This window comes from Strix aluco, chromosome 4 (genome assembly GCF_031877795.1).
Source record: "Strix aluco isolate bStrAlu1 chromosome 4, bStrAlu1.hap1, whole genome shotgun sequence".
Classification (NCBI taxonomy): domain Eukaryota; kingdom Metazoa; phylum Chordata; class Aves; order Strigiformes; family Strigidae; genus Strix; species Strix aluco.
Genome location: NC_133934.1, coordinates 105,404,813 through 105,424,821, shown reverse-complemented (window position 1 = coordinate 105,424,821; position 20,009 = coordinate 105,404,813). Strand labels below are relative to the sequence as shown.

The 20,009-nt window shown below is 39.6% G+C and overlaps 1 protein-coding gene across 4 annotated transcripts in view; it reads right to left on the bottom strand.

Moving 5' to 3' along the window:
* The window catches only part of LIN52 (lin-52 DREAM MuvB core complex component), an 81,183-nt gene extending 61,182 nt beyond the window's left edge, over positions 1-20,001 (bottom strand). For all 4 annotated transcript variants that reach the window (XR_012623301.1, XM_074824725.1, XM_074824728.1 and 1 more), the window contains exons 1-5: positions 19,831-20,001; positions 19,665-19,739; positions 19,435-19,472; positions 18,897-18,963; positions 17,802-17,885 (exon numbers count right to left, since the gene is read on the bottom strand). Coding sequence is in view for 3 of the 4 variants with exons in the window: in XM_074824725.1 (XP_074680826.1) it covers positions 17,802-17,885; positions 18,897-18,963; positions 19,435-19,472; positions 19,665-19,739; positions 19,831-19,849 (283 nt within the window). In the remaining variant the exon portion in view is untranslated. The remainder of the gene's footprint in view (positions 1-17,801; positions 17,886-18,896; positions 18,964-19,434; positions 19,473-19,664; positions 19,740-19,830) is intronic.
* Between the last annotated feature and the right edge of the window lie 8 nt (positions 20,002-20,009).

The window sequence follows — 20,009 nt, the reverse complement described above, 5'->3', positions numbered from 1 at the left end:
CACACTGCTGCTTATGTTAGTGCATGCACCCAATGAAAAGGCTTACCTACTCAACTGCCTTGCATTCTTATCCGCATGTCAACCCCCCCAAATGTTACCAGCTAGCTTCCCAAGCCATCAGCTTCCCTTATGCAACGCACAAAACCATGTATATGGAAAAGCACACCTACAAGACTATAAGAGAACAGAATTTAGTGTTACAACAGAGAACAAGATCACAATCTTTAACTGCTTGCTTGACTCATTTTCAAACTAACCATTTTTAAACCCATTTCAATGTAACCAAGTCTGATACAGAATACCCAGCTGAAGCCAGCATGATACTGCACATCCACCAAGGCAGAACCAGGATTCATGTCTCTGTGTAACACCCAAAGGCAGGGTTTGGTAAAAACCCGAAAGTATTACATAGGTATTCCTTCCTTTCTAAATGTCACTTGATACAACTTGATGACAAACACCTATTACTCTGCTGAAAATTACCGTTCATAAGTTCAACCTGTCTCATTTAGTCATCCATCTTACACATTTATTTCTAACACTCCCATAACAATGCCCCTATACTTCGAAGGTTACTACAGTAACAAACTGCATGGTTACAATAAAGGCTAGGATAATTATTTCCTGTCCTTGCACATACAGTCAGTGTTGATAAGTCACTATATGTTACACAAAGAACTTCACAAAGCGCATACACAAACGTTATTTCCTACACTCCTTAAATGCTGTAACTTAAGTGACAGTCATTTACACGCAGAGAGGAACACAGTTCAGAATAAAAATGAGAAACTGTAATTGACACTGGGGAAAATTAGATACTAATTGCATATGCTGTATTTTGCTGATGACAATGAGCTTAACATTTGCAAAAAAGTGTTATGAGTTCTTTAATGACCAACAGGTTATTAAGACCTTTGTCATATAATTCATTGGAAATGTAACATTTCCAACAGCAGAGAGCCCTCTAGAGCTACCACAGGATAACAGTTCAGCAACCTACCAGAAGGGCACCAACACTACTTACTGCAACACTTGGACTCTTCACGGATTCCCCTCTAGCTACTGATCAAACGTGCTTCTACCTGGTTCAGTACAACAGAGATTAAACCCCAGAGTGAGAAAACAGAAGTCACATTTTAATTTGAAGAAAATGGGAGCTAGTATTTCTTGAATTGCTGATGAATCTAGAAAGCTTTAAAATCTAACATTAGGTTTCAGAGACATTGTGCAAGGACTTAAAGAGAGACATGTTATTTATAATATTGATGTTTGTAAAACATCACCAAATATCTGGAAAGCCAGATTTTACATGACAGTGTATACTGACACCAAAGTAACTGACACTTTGTGCAGTTTAAACAATATGTGGATATACAGAAAGCTCTCCATACTGAAATGCCCTATCAATGTAAAATATTTTCCACACAGAAAATATATTCTGAACTTTATAATAAGCTTCACCAGCTTTCACTAAAACAATGCTCAAAACACAAGAAAAATCTGCTTAATCAGTTATTAGACGCCTTTCAATTACCTCCAGTCTTATGCATGTGCTCTAGCAACCACCCAGTAAAAATATCTCCTCAAAATTAAATTATGAGCTGAAAATCTCTACTTACGCAGCATGGAGTTTCCTATTCCCATCTCCCCTATTACAGTAAAAAGTTGTAAAATAAATCACAGGAAAATAACTGAACTATATCCTTTAGCTTTACTGTCAAGACTTACAACTGTGAAAAGCAGTAAATACAACTTTATTCTCTCCTCATTGTGACCAAAAATTTCTGCAAGAATAAAATTTCTAAAAGAATAAACCCACCATTTTCTCAGAACGAAAAACCATCAATACATAATATTTTGGGACTGACAACTGAATTACAGCACGCCAACCACAGGTTTGGTTCCACATTTTAAGAGCCTAAGTTAACCACTGAAAGTTATGAGCTTAACTTTCTGTGTGTTAATTCATCAGGCTTAATTATGATATGATTTTGCAGTGTGACAACAATCTCTTGGACACTTTGAAGAATCCACAAACAGCCTTCAAACATGCTTTCATGGGCAAGTATAAAGTAATGTTTTATTACCAAAATAAATTTCTAAGAGCCAGCACTTCACTGGAGGGGGGGAGGTGAAGAACAAACTTGCAATGAATATGATGAGAAGAGGTAGTATGTTTACTCTGCTGGCAATGGCATTTAGCACCCTTTTTTGATCTCTAGCTAGAACTCAAAAAGCCACAGCAAAACCCTTCTGTACAGACAGAGACAATGCAAAATGTCTCAGCACTCAGACAAATTCACATTAGATCAAGAGTTGGGTTTTTAATAGCAAAGTAAGCAATAGGTATGTAGTAAATTCTCCATCACTATTAATTTGTTTTAGTAAGACAGCTGGGGATTTTTTCCTAAAAAAGACAGTTTATAAAAACAAGGAAATTCAGGCATGAAGTTAATTCAAAGCAGCCTCCTAGCCACATGATCAAAATTTTCCTTGTGTCCTTCTGAACTGTACATCTTTCCCACAGCTCAGTCTGGGTCTCATTTACAGGCTCCATTTCCTAGAGTGGCCTTTTAGAATGCTCTGAAAGAGAAAGAAGTGCTCTCTAAATTTTAGTCTACTCAGAAGATTGCTCCTAGACCTGAAACCAGACAGACCTACATTTACATGAGTAAGAGCAACAAAACACTGTTTTCAACACTTAAAACCATAAAATGGTTGCAACAAATTAGCATGATCTATTTTAACTCATCCTGAATTTACTAAGATACTTCACATTGACTTCAGAGTGAACTGAGTGATCTAAAACAAAGATAAAAGAAGTCATCTAAAAACAAAGATGAAACCAAAATGAGACTTAGTACCAAAAAATTAGGTTCATTCCCTTCCCCTCCCTGCACATTGCTGTCTTATTCTCTGACCTTGTACATCTGTTCCATAGTCTCATGATCAATCTAGTATTAAAAACCCTGCCTTCAGCCAGTCTATCCTTTTATCTCTCTGTATAATGCAGTTGGTAAGTATCTGGTGAACATATACTTCCAAGAAGTCTCAACAACAAGGACGAAGAAAGTTTTCCATTCAGCAAGGTCTCCCCTTTCCTATCTCTTTACCAAGCTCTCCCTCTTGGTCACTCAGCTTTGTCAATAAATCCATTCTCTCCTCACAGCCTCCTCAAGTAGGAGCAACATGAATGTCATTCTTCCTCTGTCCAAGCCAGCACTGAGACAGAGGAGAGCTGTTATATTCACTCTGTAGACTCTCAGCCTTGTAAGCAGCAAAGTAAGCCACAAGTGAGCTCTCAGGCCAGTACAACAATATCACACCAGATCCAATTAATTCATACATGAGAAGCCCTTTTATAGCCATTAAAGTTAGATTTGTTTAATGAAAACAAACTATAGTGAAATGAATAAAAAACAATAATGAAATCAGTCTAAAGAAATCTGTTAAGACGAAATAAAGGCAAAGCAAAATTTGCAAGGAGATAAACTCTTTATTAGACTAATGGATATAGCTGGGAGGGAAATGTAAGCTTTTATACACTTAAGTTATTAGCTCTTTAATTAAAAATCATATGACATTATATTGTTAAATTTAACATGATCCTGAAGAAGTATTACATAAAAATATAGAAATAGGTATATTTTCAATAGATAAAGCTATAGAAGCTTCACATTTCAGGGTATACACCAACTACTGTTGGAGAGGGTTGGCAAGAAACCTCTCTCTGCCTATTCCTCTGCAATTGTGCAGAACAGTGAGCAGATCTTCACACTGACAAAGTCCACTGTCGGGGGCAAGATACTGCAAGAGTATGGGTCCGAGTATGGCAATTCTCATGGTCCTGTTAAAGCTTGTTTCCTGAATTGATATAATGTTGCAATCTATGCTATTACTGGCAGAAAACATTAACTTAACTCAATAAGTTGCATCTTCCAATCCCAATAGAGCACTTAAAAAAACCCCAAAAACCAACACCAATCAACCAAAAACCACACCCCCCACACAAAAAGGCTATGCTGGAGGTCCAGAGTACAGTTCCCCATTCCAGCTATTTTTACCTCAGGCCCACTGCTATATTAAACAATGCATTTCTAAAGGAGAAAATTTTCAGGGGAAAAAAAAAAAAAAATCACTCTCTTTATATAGATTGGTCACTTCTCTCTCCTAAACCCCAAAAATCTCATGGCCATAAACTTCAGTCCTGTTGGGACACATGGATACGCTACGTGTTTACAAGATTTTTATTCGTCTTACATCCAGTTTTCAATGCCTAACAAAACACAAATAACTATCATTACTTTCATGCTATTTAATACCAGTGATCCGTTGATACTCTGAAATAAAGTTACTACCTTCTTTTATAATCAAGTACAATCTCCATGCATCGAGGATCAGTATTATAGAAGACAGAGCTTAGACATAAAAGAAAAGGTATGTTCAGGTGAAATCAGTTGTACACGCCTGTGCAGAGACACCAAGCAGAACCACACCAAGACCAGAGGTGAGCAAGAACACACAGCCATCCTCATTAGAAACACGTCAGGGCAGTAAACTACATGTGTAAACTGAGGGTCATAGCAGAGTCCTCAGCTTTTTTCCCCTCCCCCCCATAAAACATATATTTCTGCAGGAGATATATGGGAACTAGTTATGAAAGTCAAGCAATTAAAAAGCATTTCTGAGGTATTCATGGGACTGTACCAGCCACAAGTGCCTGACAGCTCTACGTGTGTGCAAGTCCCTGGAGAGCCATCACACTTCAATTACTATCACTAACATTAGTCATTATCAGGCTGGCTTCAGTCCCTGGGGAAGGCAGCTTGTGATGACAATATCCAGCCTCTCCTTGTAAAACAATTCATTAGGCAAAGCAGAACAGCTGGGGCAGCCACGTGGAGGTCTGCAGAGTGGCCGCCCCACCGGGACCTCCAGCTCCCCTTTTCCTTTTGGAGAGGGGCAGCCACCACCCCATGACAGCTGTAAAAGCCTCTGGGGACACTTCAGGTTTAATCAGCGCTCCTTATACTCAGGGGAAGCATTTGACTGCAAACTTAAACTAATGGCACTCAGAAGGTTACAACAATCATCAGATAAGAGGCTTTAGGGCATTTTTATCTTGTTCTAATGCTCACAAGTTAATGAGGCAATAAAAGACAGATACTATCAGACTTCTCTAGCAACATTATACAGACAGGATGTTCAGAGCTGCATTTACTGGAGATGCAAGAGGTAAGGTGGCAAGTCCATTATTGATCTCACAGAAGACTTCATGCTCAGAAAAACTGAAGCCACTCAATAAAGCCACAAAATGCTAGCTAGATTTTTCACATAGCCTTGTATGCATTATCATCTGATCCAAAATAGAGAAAACCAAAAAAGGAATATAGCAATACCCCAACCAATGTATACTCATTCTATTTGACAAATACATTGTATTTTTCCTTTCTCAAAGCACAAACGCTGGCTGAACGAAAACAGTGAGACTGATCCTTATGTATGAAGTAACTCCACCACCTCTGAGCTAGCAGGGCAAACATGCCACCAAACAGGTAAATAATCCTTGGTATTAGTATGGATACATACTAATAATTCTTAACCTTTATGCTGCTTGCAAATAGAAATATTTTTCATATATAATGTGTGTAAATGGCTGAGAATAGCCTTGCTTTTCTCAGTTACGTTGCTTGGGTCCCAGGCTGAAGACCACTTGATACTGGCATCTGTTTCATCACCGCATTCTCATTTTACTTCTACTGATGATCCACGCAATATTCTAATGATGCCTTCCTCTGACATATAATAGCAGCAAGCAGGGGACAACAACAAACTGCATACAGGATAGGATACTTAACAATAAAGGCTTTATATGCTGTTTTTTTAAAATCTATGATTTTTCCAGTGTCTTGTCAAAGAATATTAACATGAACTCCACCTTATAGTTGGGGAAATAGGGAGGGACATGTGAGAAGGCAAATAAACCGACAAAGCAGAACAGTGGTAGTGCCAGAAACTGAACCACGGTCTCGAAAGTCACACCCTAGTGCAATTTTCACTAGGATCAGCTGCTGCTCTGCAGATAGGTCCAGCTACCCATACTGTGGAAGAAAATTCTCTTCACTCCTGCATTTCTGACAGAGGTGATACAGGGATAATCTTTCTAATAATTGTAAATACAGATAAAGTGTTCTATTAACACAGAAGTAGAAAAGTTTTAATTGGATAAAGATATAGATGGCAAAAGAATTTTCAATAAATACAGACCCATTGCAAAGGTTTGAGAGTCCCTGCCAGAGAACCTCCTGAGATTTGTTTGGCATTTTTGTGTTTTTAAACCGTAATGGAAAAATGCACATAACCTTATGCTTGATCAAACTTTTCCCCATCCTCAATTCCTCCACTGACAGTAGTCTACAAGTTATCCTGTCAGAATGAGAGTAGCAAAAAATAGGCTTCTGACAGTATAATGTAAGAACATTTTGTTTGTAGTCATGTTTCTTTCTGTACCAAGCATGTGGCAGGTAGAAATGCTTTAATGTGACAGGCCATTCCTTTACTTTTGTGGCTAAAAGCTCTTCAGTCAAGCCCCATTGACCCCCTGCTTGTCTAGACAGATGATGGTGGTTTCACTGTTCATTTCAGCCGAGCCACACAGGAACCTCTGCATATGTTGAGGACCATTCTCTTCCTCTGCTTAAAGAATGATACTGAATGGACTGTATCTCCTTACACAGAAAAACAGGTTCCCACCCCAAGTTGCATAGACTCATAATGGATAGAAGTATTTGGAAGTCCATTCATCATCCTTAAAAAGCATGAAAGCCTTCACTGCGATACAAGAATCCGTAGGTTTCTTGTTCCTAATCAGGCTGCTCACATGGAGGCAGACCACGGAGTTGCACCCAAGACCTGCTCAAAGCTCCTAAGCTGAGCCAACTGTTTGGTGCTGTGTTCAACTGAGATTGGGGAATGCAGGCTTTGAAATAACTTACTTCTAGAAAAGATCTTAGATCACAGTATCATCAAATCACTAGATGATCTGAGTTGCAAGGACTCAGGAGGTTTCCTACTCAATGTAGGGTTGATTATGGGATCAGACCATGTTGTTTAAAGCTTTATTCAGTCAGGTCTGGAAAGCCTCCAAGAACAGAGACCACACAAGCACCCTGGTAGTTGCACAACATGTGCCACTGCTTGACTGACCAATGCTAGTATTCCAGATGCCCTCACAAAGCACAAATTTCTGTTTTGAGTAGCATACTAAAAATGATGGATCAGATGAATGATTTCACAGTCTTCAAAGCAGTTTGGTCAGTCTCCAGGTTAATCAGATCTCTTCCTTTTCTTCCCAACTAACACTGAAAAGGCTTCCATCCCTTAACCACAGGAAGTTCTCTAGATCAACCTTCCCTCTGTCAGCATAAACGCAACAACTCTTTTCCAGAATAGATCAAACTATTGCAGCATTTCTTCCTACTATCAAACAAACTATAGGAGCCAAAGAGGACTTTCAGAAGAGACATTTTCAGAAAGGAATACCAGGGTATAACACAAATGTTTCGTGTGGGTTTTTTGTTGGGTTTTTTTGGTTTGGATTTTGTTTTGTTTTAATAAAGTAAGTAATACATCCTGGTTGAAGTACCTTTCAGAGGCAACCTTTGTTTTAACAAAATCAGATCCACAAACTAGGTATGGGGACATAGATAAGGAGAGGAGGAATGTGAGAGAAAAGGCAAAACAGACACATTTCAATAAAGATCAGGTAAAAAGCATCTCACAGTAACTCAGCTTTTATTTAGAATGTTGCTGTTGCATTGAGCATCACTCATCACTCACTAAGATCATGACTCACTAAGCTCTTAAAACAGCAGTTTTAAGAGCACAGTTATCTGCCAGCTATTGGGTCATTTAGCACATGGTCTTTATACATAACTTTGGAAACTCAGTTACCAGAGCTAGATGGACACTGTCTAACACTCGAAAAGCACACCTTTATATTTCCAACATCAGGCTCCAGAATTAACAACCACGCAATGGCAGATATCATCATTTGTAACACTCCTACATCTATGCACATTTAAAAGCTATCTACACAATCACAGTCTACATTGTTTATGATAATCTCCCTTCCACAAAAAGGGTCCAGCAGCCTTAGAAAAATGCAGTCAGATGCAACTGGGGGTCTTAATGCATACCTGACATAATGAAAACTTGGGTTTTTACAGTCACTTTGAATATTTAAAAATAATTCTGTGAGAAAATAATTACCTTCTTAATGTGACAAAAAAATTAGTAAGTCACAGACAAAAAAAAAAATATCAACCCAAACTATATAATCTAACAAAAGGAGATTTGACATACACAAATATCAACAACAGACAAACAAAATAAAAGCAAAGAGAAACTGCAGAAGTTTGAACTTTTGACACATTTAGGAGAGTTTTAGAGATTTTTTTTTCCCCCCCCTTTCTCAAACTCCAACAGTATACACCTCATTCTGCAGCAGAGTCATCAATGCCTGGAGACTAGGATGCTGAATTAGTGCTCGCCATCGAAATCCACAATAGCACTTTCCCCTCAGAGTAAGGGAGGGGGAAGAAGGCGAAGATGCAGAAATTTCTTGAAGCTTAGAGAAATATTTATTCTACTTCACCAGCAGACAGAGAACACCCTAAGGATTCACGCAGTATTTTTTCCATATATGACAGTTACCTAGATACAGCATTTGTTTTATGGTAAGAATGCACAATTTATGCATATGGGTAGTATCACATTTGATACCATCAGTAGACTGTTATCTCTCTGATTTTGTATTTAACAACAGTTTGGACCTGCTTTTTTTTTTCTGCACATAGATGGCAACTCAACCACACACCCACGTATTTAAAAAAAACAATAGCAGCCAAGGTCCAGGCTCAATTTCCATCCTCACCATCACAACCTAATCTCCTGGCAAGTTAATGCAAATCAAAGCGAACACTTCTCTGACACTGGTAGCAAAGCGTGTTCCTCTCCCAAGAGAGACCTGTAAAACAGGACAGTCACTGACAGCAGTACAATTACTGACACAGATACAGACTTTATGGACATGTTTATCTCTGCTGTAAATCCACACTCTCTCTCCACTCCGATTCATGAGTCATAAAGAAATTGCAGATAATGAAAAAGTTGGAGAAATTTACAGCGTGTCGGAAACCTCAGACAGCCAGAAGAAATTAAAGAGCTGACTGAGGATAAATCACACAGGTACAATTAAAACTTCCTATACCTTCTTCACTTCTAAACTGGGGCACAAGCCAATGGAGATGATGAAAAGTTGAGGTCATGACTCCTCTCACCATAATCATTTCTTAACTACCTACATGTCAAAATTAGCCAATTCACAGATCATGTATGAATGGCAGTTTCAAGCCAGCATTCTGATGTCTCGCTCTTCCAGCGGGAGCTGCCCTGGAAGAATCCTGCTTGTAAATAAGCCACGCAGTGAACAGTATAAGGAAAGGTGATTTCCTCATCCCTCTGTAGATGCAGAGTATCTCTTACCATAGCGCTGTGCATTAAAATGAAGAAGCAGATCTACAGTGTGGGAGGAAGGTATAAAGAAAATCAGGAGAAAGGCCAAGGTTTCACATGGAAATCATAGCAGCTTGGACATCACAGTGACAGGGCCATATAAACACCTTAACGGACAATGTAAACTATCTTTTCACCTCTCTGAAACAATCAAATAAGGACCAAGAATGACTATGAATGTAAACTGAAAACAGCCTCCATATTTTTTCCTATGAAGGAAAACAAAAACCACCATTTCACCTGATTGTGTAGTTCCTGAAAAACTCTGTGATCATCTCCTAACCCACAAAAGAACCATCCAAAGTGTGAGACTTCCCTGGGAGAAGTCTACTAACTCTGCTAAGTAAATCCTTAAGCTAACTGCATATTACAGAAATCCAGTGTCCAAAGAGCATAATTTTGTTGTCCGGCTATAAAACTCTGCCTTCAAGCTTTGAAGCACATGAAGTATACTATTTCACATAAAGTCCTTGCCAAACACAGTACTAAATAACAAAATAAGGGAGAAATATGCTTTCAGGCAAAACTGAAACATGATGAAGATTCATTCAGCAAGGCAGGGAATGTAGAAACTAACCAAGAAAAACAACGTTGCTACAAAAAAAATTCTAAGCAGAGAAGAAATAACTGAAGTACATGCACCTCAAACTGCTTCCTCCTATACAGGACAGCTCACCTTGCAGGAGTAAATAAACTGTGTATTTTAAGTTTAAGGACATAACGAGCACTAGACTTGGCATACAATGTTCTCTTCCAGATCCAACATATTTAGAACAACGTAGGCAATTCCAAAACATATTTTCTTCCTTCTTGTTTCAGATTAATACTTCTGGAGGTGCCAGCTTTTAACAAAGAAAAAGTGAGCATGCTCCTTACTTTTTTGTCAGCAGTCAAGATGTTAAGAACATTGCTATATCTTTCTAATAACTGGCACCAAGACTCCTGCTGTGGGTTCTAGATTTGGGTCCTCATCATGTGATCCTTTCACTTTATTTCCTCCTTCCTTTCCTTCTCCTAAAGTCAGTTCTCTCCTCCAGCTCCACCACAACACTTTAGGTAGTCTATTTCTTGAAGGAAATAAGGAAAGACTTCATGTTCAGGAAAGAGTCCGCTCTTCTACATAGATTCCAAAACCTCATTTTGGCTAATATGAAACCATAAGAATTCAGTTCACTTTTTCATGCAACTTCCCAGACTGCAGAGTGGACACAGAATTATTACTAAAATGGACCAATGAGAGATTTCAGAAGATGCCATGGGACATACACCCCACTGGCACCCTGAATAATAAAACACTCTTTACTTACCTGTTGATATGTTGATTTCCTAAACTGTAAGAATCTGAAACATTTTGTTACAAACAAGTGTACACACAGACCAAAAAAGGCACTAAGCAACTAGAAGAGACACTAGGCAACTGTAGTGCAGGAAGTGGGAGCATGTTCACAAATGTAAAGTAAGGTTTCCGAGCTTAAAAAGCCTCTGGTTGATTGACTTGGGACTAAAGAAAAAGCGGTTATGGTCAAGAAGTATTTTTATCTGATCAATTACATCACTGATACAAGCCTGTTTGGGTACAAAGGCCAGGTGTTTTGCCTGGAGCCTATACACTTCATGTTGGTACTACATGTAGACACTCCTAGAAAAGACAATCCATTACAGAAAAGAGATGTTTCAGTAAAAGGATACACTGTCTTCCCTCCTTTCCTTACTTTCACTCTAACTCAACTTATACAGAGTTCATTTAGTAACTGTCATGCCCTGTTTTTTAGTTTGATAATACAAGTTCAGTCTACCAAAGATGGAGCCCCTGATTTAAACATATCCTACCTACAATCAGCATCAAAAAAGGAAAAAAAATAAAAAACCCCAACCAACTCAACAAGTGAATTCACATTCAACCATGTAGAGAAGAGCTATCCTAGCTCTAAAATAATCCATGTAGACAATAGCTTGCAAGGATCACAAGCAGAACTAACTATACATGTTTCTAAATATGCTACAGTTAAATCCTGCCAAAGGGAAAAGATGAACTGCTCTACCCCTCCAAACCTACAAAAAAGTTGAACTTGCAGGCAAGAGATCACTATAGACAGCATTTATCTGAGAGAAATTAAAAACTGAAGACTACCAATCTGAGAAAGAGTGGTGATCTGTAAATAGCTCAGAGTTCAGAAGGATTGCTTTATGATTATCCAGAAATTTCAGAGGCTGCTGAGGCTACAGAGGACCACAATTCACAACCAAGGACTGTTTAACTTGGGAGTAAGGTAGCTGCTTCCTCATTCATGTGCCCATCTGTCTCTTGCAAGTCTCTGGAAGGGTCTCTCCATTACAGGGACCCCTCAGTGATTTCTGGTAGCGGTTGCTGAACTACCATGCAATTTAGCCTATTACTAAAATAAATAAATAAACAAAAAATCCCCACTGTCAAACAAAAGGTCCTTCCAACCCACCACCCTGACTCTGACATGCTGATGGCAAATGCCTATAGAAGAGCATAAGAGCAGGGAAGCACATAGCTGTACCTGCCTAGTAACCTCTGCCAGCTTTCTGCATCTGCAAGATTTCCAAGCCACTGGTGACTTCTCTGTGGTCAGACACCCTTGATGGATTTATCTTCCAATAATTTGTCTCATTTATTGAGCGAGATAAACTCTGTGCCCACAACCTCCAGCAGCGATGAGTTCTGACTTTAATGCGCAACGCAAGTGCCTCCTTGTATCTGTCCTGACGTGCTATTTTATTCTCTCTGGCTCCTGTACTATGAGAAGCAGTGAAGAGTCATTCCCTACTCACACTTTCTCTGCATTAATCAGTTTTACAGATCTTTTTCACATATTGCACCAGTTGTCTCTCTCCAGGCTAAAAACTCCTAGTGATTTACTCATTCTTCATATTAAGGAAAATTATCACTGACTGATTAAACCCTGGCTGGCTTTTCCTTTATCACTCCATGGTGCTACAAGATGGTCAACTTTTTGCTGTTCACCTGACATCTCCTAGTTCATCCAGGTCTAATTCTTGGGCCCGTGATAGCTAGCATCAAACAGTTCTTCCACTGTACCCTTGCTATTTAATTGGCTTGAATACACACAGAAAATAAATCATCATTACAAAGAAAATAGGAGCAGAGTTGCTACAGTCCAGTGAAAGCTAGGTCACACAAAACCACAGGGGACTATAAACAGGGAGACTTGGTTGAACATGGTCACTAACTGTCTCGTTGCTCTTGAAAGAGTGTGAGGATTTGACATGGGATAATACAGTTATTCACATTCCTAATTTTACAGGAGGAAAAGCGCAAACCAGCTTCAACTCCAAATTAAAATTTAACATAAGAGAGAACATTAGCAAAAATCACTGATAGGGAAATTATAAATGGTATTCACATCTGTGGGGTCAGTTATCCCACATTTTCTAATATTTAAGGCAGACACTACACAAAAGCATCACTACCTCCACAGACATATTAGGGCTTAAAAAGAATACACTTTTCAGGAAGTCTTGAAGTAGTGATATCACTGAAGCTATAACGTGATAGGATAGCAGCCAGATAATTTCTCTGGAATCAGATTTTATAAACACGGCTGGGATACCAGGTGTATATATATATACACACACACTTTAGGACTTCTGAATCAGTACAGCAGGTGTTACCCGAAAAATGTCAGAGGACGTCACAGGGAAGCAATAGCAGGGCCTTCAGAAAGTCCCTGAACAACCACATTCCTTCAGTGACATGGTGCTTTTCCTGCTTCCCCATCCCACCTATCTGTTACTTTTACCATCGGTTTGTTCCAAAGTTTAGAAAAAAAGAAATTTTGCCTTTTTTTTTTTTTAGGAAAAACATATTTTTCTCTGTGTATGTAGTTCTCAGATACACATCTCCATATACGTATATTCAAAGGGATGACAGGGCAGATCTTTAAAAATAACTGCAATCAATAAAAATTTCTTAACACCAAGTTAAGTTTGCTTACTAGCAATGTATGCACTTCCCAGAGCTATAATAGGTCATATAGGGGAAAACCAGCTAGGTATCTAAATTTGCAGTTATTTACACAAATTGTTTTGAAACTTGCTGCTTTGTGGGCCACAAACATTGAGTCAGGATCTGTGACTGGGTTTCCAGATAAAGAACTACCTCCCTCTTGCTTGCCACATCAGCTGGGGTCTCCTCATTCTGTGGTGCTCACTACCCTGCTCCAAGCAAAGCTGGAGGGACACAGCAGGGGGGAAAAGCCCATAACAAGGCAGTATGCCTATACCTTCCTTTTGCCAGACTTCTGCCAACAGCAGAGATGAGACTGGCTGACTGGCTGCAGCTCACATTCAGCAGTGATACTATGCCTCCCAAAGACACCCTAACTACATGAACAATTAAAAGTACGTGTGTTCATTGAGCCCTGTTCCTCCTCCCACCCTTACAATATACACATTAACGGGGACAGCAAAATCCACACATAATAATAAAAATGGTTTCAGTGTAATCTAACCAATAAAATAACTCAATGGAAGGAAAATAGAAGCTCTAATGAGAGAGCTGAAGCACAAAGAGAAAAGCAGTAACAAGCAAGAGGACAACAGCTTAAAAAGGAGGTAAGGAAATACAGGCTGACACCTCAGAAGAGGTGTTGAAAAATAATTTATTTTAAAAAGATTTTATTATTATTGATACCAGGTCCTGAGCCTGGAACCTGCTGGCGAACTCCAGAACCACCTTGTAGCAAAGAATAAATACACAAACCAGAGACTCAAGGATAGCCTATCCTTCAGGAGGAGAATAAAAATTAAAAAATTAATCATTGGTTCATGCTACAGAAATCCTGCTTCATTCAAGGAAGGCTATCCTTTAGGTGAATTCTGTGCTAATGAAGGCAAGAATATTCTGCAACTAACAGACATGAGTGAGCAAGAATCCACCTACTAGCATGCTAGGAGGAAAGCTGAAGAACAGATTCCACACGATCACCTTGGAGATCCTTTTTGATCCACAAGAAAGATCTTCAATATAAATTATCAGCAAATTAAATGGTGAAAATAAGAAATTTTGATTTATGGAAGATAACCCATCTTCTATTGGCAGTTTAATGGCCTGCACCTTAGTAAAAGGGAAATGAAAGTACAGGAGATCACACAGCCAGAAGTCAGAAATATTTTTTTTTAAAAAAGCAATGTGCTCGCTTATCCATTTGGTTAAAAAAAATGACAAAGGTGCAAAATATTTGCCAAACAGAAGTCTTTTTAAACTACAAAGGTAAAACAACACCAAAAATAACCAACTTATCTTGTCTGAGTAGGAATTTAATGTATTAGGTACTACTGAAGCTAAAAGAATCAGATACATGGCCGGACAGATCACCAGTTACCTTATTCAGGTAGAAGTAACTGAACCCTCAGACAAGGAGGAGGAAACCGGCATTATCAAAAATAGCATTACCCTTTTCAGTTGTCAAAGGTCTCCTCTGACATTATCATCCCACGCACTCAGAGACTGATGCACTATCAGATATAGTTATTACAGTCTAAACAAGTATGTGCTATACTGCTCGGAAATCATAACAGAGGGTAAGAAGCCTGACTCCTCAGATGCCCATAGAAAATATCAGGGGAGGCTCTGTTAGCATTACTGCAGCCTGAATGACATTCACAGCATCTCAGACAGTACTCTAACAGTAAAAGTCGCCTCTGAAGCTTCTAGTCAACTGTTTCGTGAACTTACTGTTACAGTCCAAGCAGGTCAAGTCTATTCAGTTTCATCCAATACAGAAAAACTTTCACAGAACTCTGCACTAATTAAGATCTAATCATTTAAATCACATAAGAATACGCAGCTTAAAGTGCAGACCAGTGACGTAGCAGTGACTGTAAAACTGGCTACTTTTAAAAGCAGAGGACAACTGTAAATCAAACCAGATGTCAAACAAGCTGGAAAGAAAACGTAAGTTTTATATTAACAATTTCATTTGATTCACAGAAGGCATGTGGCATTCAACAAAATAGGGTTACAGAAAGTACAGGTAACCCCACAGGGAAAAAGGGGGAGAAAGTTAGTTGTAAAGAACAGAAATCTCTGAGAAGTGAGCAACCAAAGGAGGAATTGAGAAATTCATGGCCAAAAAGTTAGGGACATCAGGAATTATATATAATAAGAATGTGGAATCCAGATAATAGTATTCAACCATTCCTAGATGAAAGCAGCAAAGATGGACAATGCATTCAATACATTTGCTCCAAATTTGTCAAGATAGCCCACTTATATAGACAAAATAGTAAGACAGTTCATAAGAAATAATGCATGTAATTCAGTAATTATATGGATCAAACTACATCATATCAAATCAATTGCTCAGATTTCAATTTTAGTTGTTGGAGTAGTTGAATAAACTTTTCAAAAGGTACCCAGTCCCACATGTCATTTTGCCTGATGAACTCTAATGCAAAATTAACATGAAATGTGCTGTGAACTGGTTCAGTAACAGACCTCACAACATAACTACCAAGTCGCTCAACAGACTGGGTACGGTTTTATGAAAAGCAGCAAGACTTCTATGGGAAAACTCATGCTGCCATCTAGAGGAGACACGTCGGCAGTGGTTTTAATCCTGGTTTTGATCACCAGTTTCAAGTAACAGTCAAGTCAAAAGGAGACTACCAAGTTTCAGTATACAAAGATATAATCAAATCTAACACCTCTGGACCAAAACCACAAGTCCCTTAACTTTAATGAACAGATCTTTTGGATTTTTCTTCTTGTTCTCTCACTTAAAGTCTGTAAGAGAAAAGAACTTTAAAAACAGGATTAGGAAAAACAGTCCCAAGAAACTCTCTTCAAACTCTGCATCTAGTTTTCTGTGAAAATTTTCCTAAGATAAATGTATATTGTGACACACAAAGCATTCAATGTATTATAGCCTAAAGAAAGACAGACTTCAGTGACAAGAAGTTACAAACATGGAGAGCTTTCATAAAGCTTGAAAATTCAAGATTTCAGTTACTATAGACTAAAGGTTATAACTGTTGGATCTCAGGTATTTCACTGTTCTCTCACTTTGTCTTCTTTCTGTATTTATTTCTTCTCAGTAAAAATAAATGGAAATGCATGCAACAAACATTGCTAAGGAAACAACCACCTTGTTAGCTTTAGTGTAACTCAGGCTCTGCTTAAACTCCATTTAGCAGGACAAAGCTGTCTGACATATAAACTTACAGCTTAACTGAGAAAGCCAATCATCAGCCAATCTTTTATTTGACTCAATTTTACACTGTTATACTTTTAAATTCTACTCCACTAGATGCTTTACACAATCTTAACAGATGTTAGCACTGGAAGTAAAATAAACTTGCACAGAGTGTGTTAAAATAGGCTTAATGATCTGTTAATAAGAAAGCATTAGGATAAACCTAGGATTACAGTTAGAAAGACTCTAAAGGTCTATTACAGCTTTTTGTTATCCAGTGAAAGGAAGGTGAAAGTAAGTTTTAAAACTTTTGGTGCTTTGTGTAGCCCAAGAGTAACTGCAAATAAGGTCTATGCTAGAGCAAAATTAAGCAGAAAAAAATAAATGCGTCAGTATGTACAGGTAGCATTTAAAAGAAACACAATACTCTCGAAATCCTCGAAGTGGAACAACCTGTTAACAACACCATCCTAAATGTGCTGATGAAAGCAGCTCCTTCTTCAAAAGAATGATAAAAATTGGCTGTTTATAAGTGGGATGAAGGTCAACTTTAGTACTCAATGACATCACCTCCTGCCACAATTGAGTGCAGAAAAAATAACAGCTACAGAAGCAGAAAACAGTATGAACGCTAAGTGATAGGAGAATCCTACACACCAGTGAAAGTTCCACTGTGGAGGCAGTGCATGAAGTTTGACAAAAGTAGTACCACAAGTACTCTGAGAAATAGCTTTAGTAAATTAAGCAAAGGGACCTGATTTATCTAAGGCAACGTTAAGTCAGGAATAGAAGTCTATATGCCACTAGACAACACCAGAATGACATATGACCTCTTGTTATTTCTGCTAAGATGTTTCCCTCATACAGGTAGGTTGTAAGTTGGAGATGTAAGCTCATCCTGTTTTGGAAGGTCACTAACTGTGACTGCCAGACACTTGAAATGTACTAACACACTTTTCCAGCTACAAATGTACCATAAGCACATGCCTTAGTGGGAAGATTTGCACATCAGTCAGTCACATCTCTGCATACAGCACTTACATTCATCCAGTCCCAGCTGATAAGCCAGGTTCTGCAGGCCACGAACTTTTTCCATCAAGTTAGCTGTAGTGAGGCTCCCCAACTCTAAGAGAGAAAAGCATGAATTTTAACACTAGAGCCCTTTAGTGACAGCTCTCTGTTTTCTACTACACAGAGCACTCTCAAGTCATACTTCTGACAAGGTCTATTTCCAGTGAACGGAGTATGTTCACAATTCAAGCTGATGCCACCCCTGATTTTAACATACTGAGAAAAGACCAGCTTTCTCTACTGAAAAAGACAGCCACGGACCTGGTTCATACTGTAATCTGCCACCACTGCAATGAGCAACTTGTCCCATATTTTGGAAGTTCTTGTAAGCTCGCATTGCTACGTAAACAAGCTACAAGAGAGCACGCAAGGGAATGGACTTACTATACATTAATGTGTGCTTAAGAACATTTATCAAAGTTGATTTGTCTCATTTCCACTTTGTAACAGTTTATCTGGAATTCACAGGAGAGGCAGAGCATGCTCAAGGATGTTTACTGCAAACTAACAGCTGTAACATGCAGCAAATCTACATGCTAACTAGCCCTTCTGTAACTTGTTCATACAGCCTTACTGTTCAGCTAGAGATCTTGGATCTATGAGTGAAGACACATGCATAGAGCACCTCTGAACAAGTTAGTCAACAAGTCTAAGCTGCTCACCAAGTTTGATCAGCTGAGACCCACCAAAAAATTCATGCCACTTCTCAAAATACAGGAGACACCCACTATACTTAAGCAGCGAGAGACTGATGAGCAAGGTAACTGAAATATATGTAACATTACACTGCTTCAACTAGTTCTTGAATGCTTGTTTTGAAAAATCAGCCTGCCACAGATATCTGGATATTCTCTTGGAGGTAACAGGATTAATGAAAAAGCGTATCTTTAACAAGATAAAGAGACTCCTAAACTGGAGATTCTGCAAATGTGAGGACCAGAGATCTGAGGCCACAGGGCTGCCTCCAGAACATTTAAAGAACAAGTGTTTTAAGCCACTTAAGTGCATGCTGAATTCCCATCTGCTTCAGCAACCTTATTTCCTACCCATAATGTCCATACTCACCCTTTAACATATCAATATCATCATTTTCTAATTCAGCCATCCACTTGGGAGGAGAACTTGTAATAGGCTGTTTTGAAAAAAAAAAAAGTTCATACTCACACAAGTGCATTTTTAGAATTATACAAAAGAGTCTGATCTCATATTGGAAACTAGTTACACTGACAGCAAAATATGAGAGTTCCAGGTGCTCTGTAAAGATATTTTCACATTTAATCTTGTCTTCCAGCTTTCTCGGGACTTTTTAGTTAAAAATGGCACACTACCACCCACAACCCAGAGTCAGTATAAAAAGTGGGGTTTCCTAAAGTTTAAAACTTTGTATCTCCTCCAAGTTGTAATTCTCATTCACGGTAAGTTGCATAAGGTGTATATATATATAAAAGTACATTAAAAACAAAGGATTTATGCTAGCATATACTAAAGCTATAATTGAGGTACGCTTTATAGAACACAGATATAAAGTCCACAAGAGGCAACAGCAGATCTAGCACCACGTGGGAAGAGGGGAAACGCGAAAAACAAAGCAGCGACCACTCACGCTTTTGAAGGAGGCGGCGAACTCGGCAACCCCGGGCACTGGAAAAAGAAAACGAAGGGCAGCGGGAGATAAGCGCCTCCGGCGGCAGCACCCCAACCTCCTGCCCGGCCCCTGTGGGCCCAGCCCGGCGCACGCAGCTGCCCGAGAAAGGGCCGCGCCACGAGAAGGGGCGGGGGGAAGGTCGCCCCCGGCCCCTCAGCTGACAGACGGTTGGGGCCCACCGGACTTACACTGCTCGGGCCACAGGTCCGGGGAGGCGCGGTCCAGCTTCTCAAAGCTCAGCAGCGAGGCCTCCAGGTCAGCACCTGCAACAGAGAGGGGGTGAGGCACCGCCCAGACCTCGCCGGCAGGACGCGGAGCGGAGCAGAGCAGTGCCACCCGGCCCTCGCGCCTTACCGTCCGCGGGAGCCGCCATCTTGACCGCCTCACGTGACGCGCCGCCGCCACTCGCGGGACACGCCCCTGCACGTGACCGCGGCCGAGCCCGAGAGCGGGAAGGAAAACCAGCCCCCGGCCCCCCCGTGTCTCTCTCTCCGCCACCGCCAGGGGGCGTCGCCGCAAGGCGGTGCGTGGCC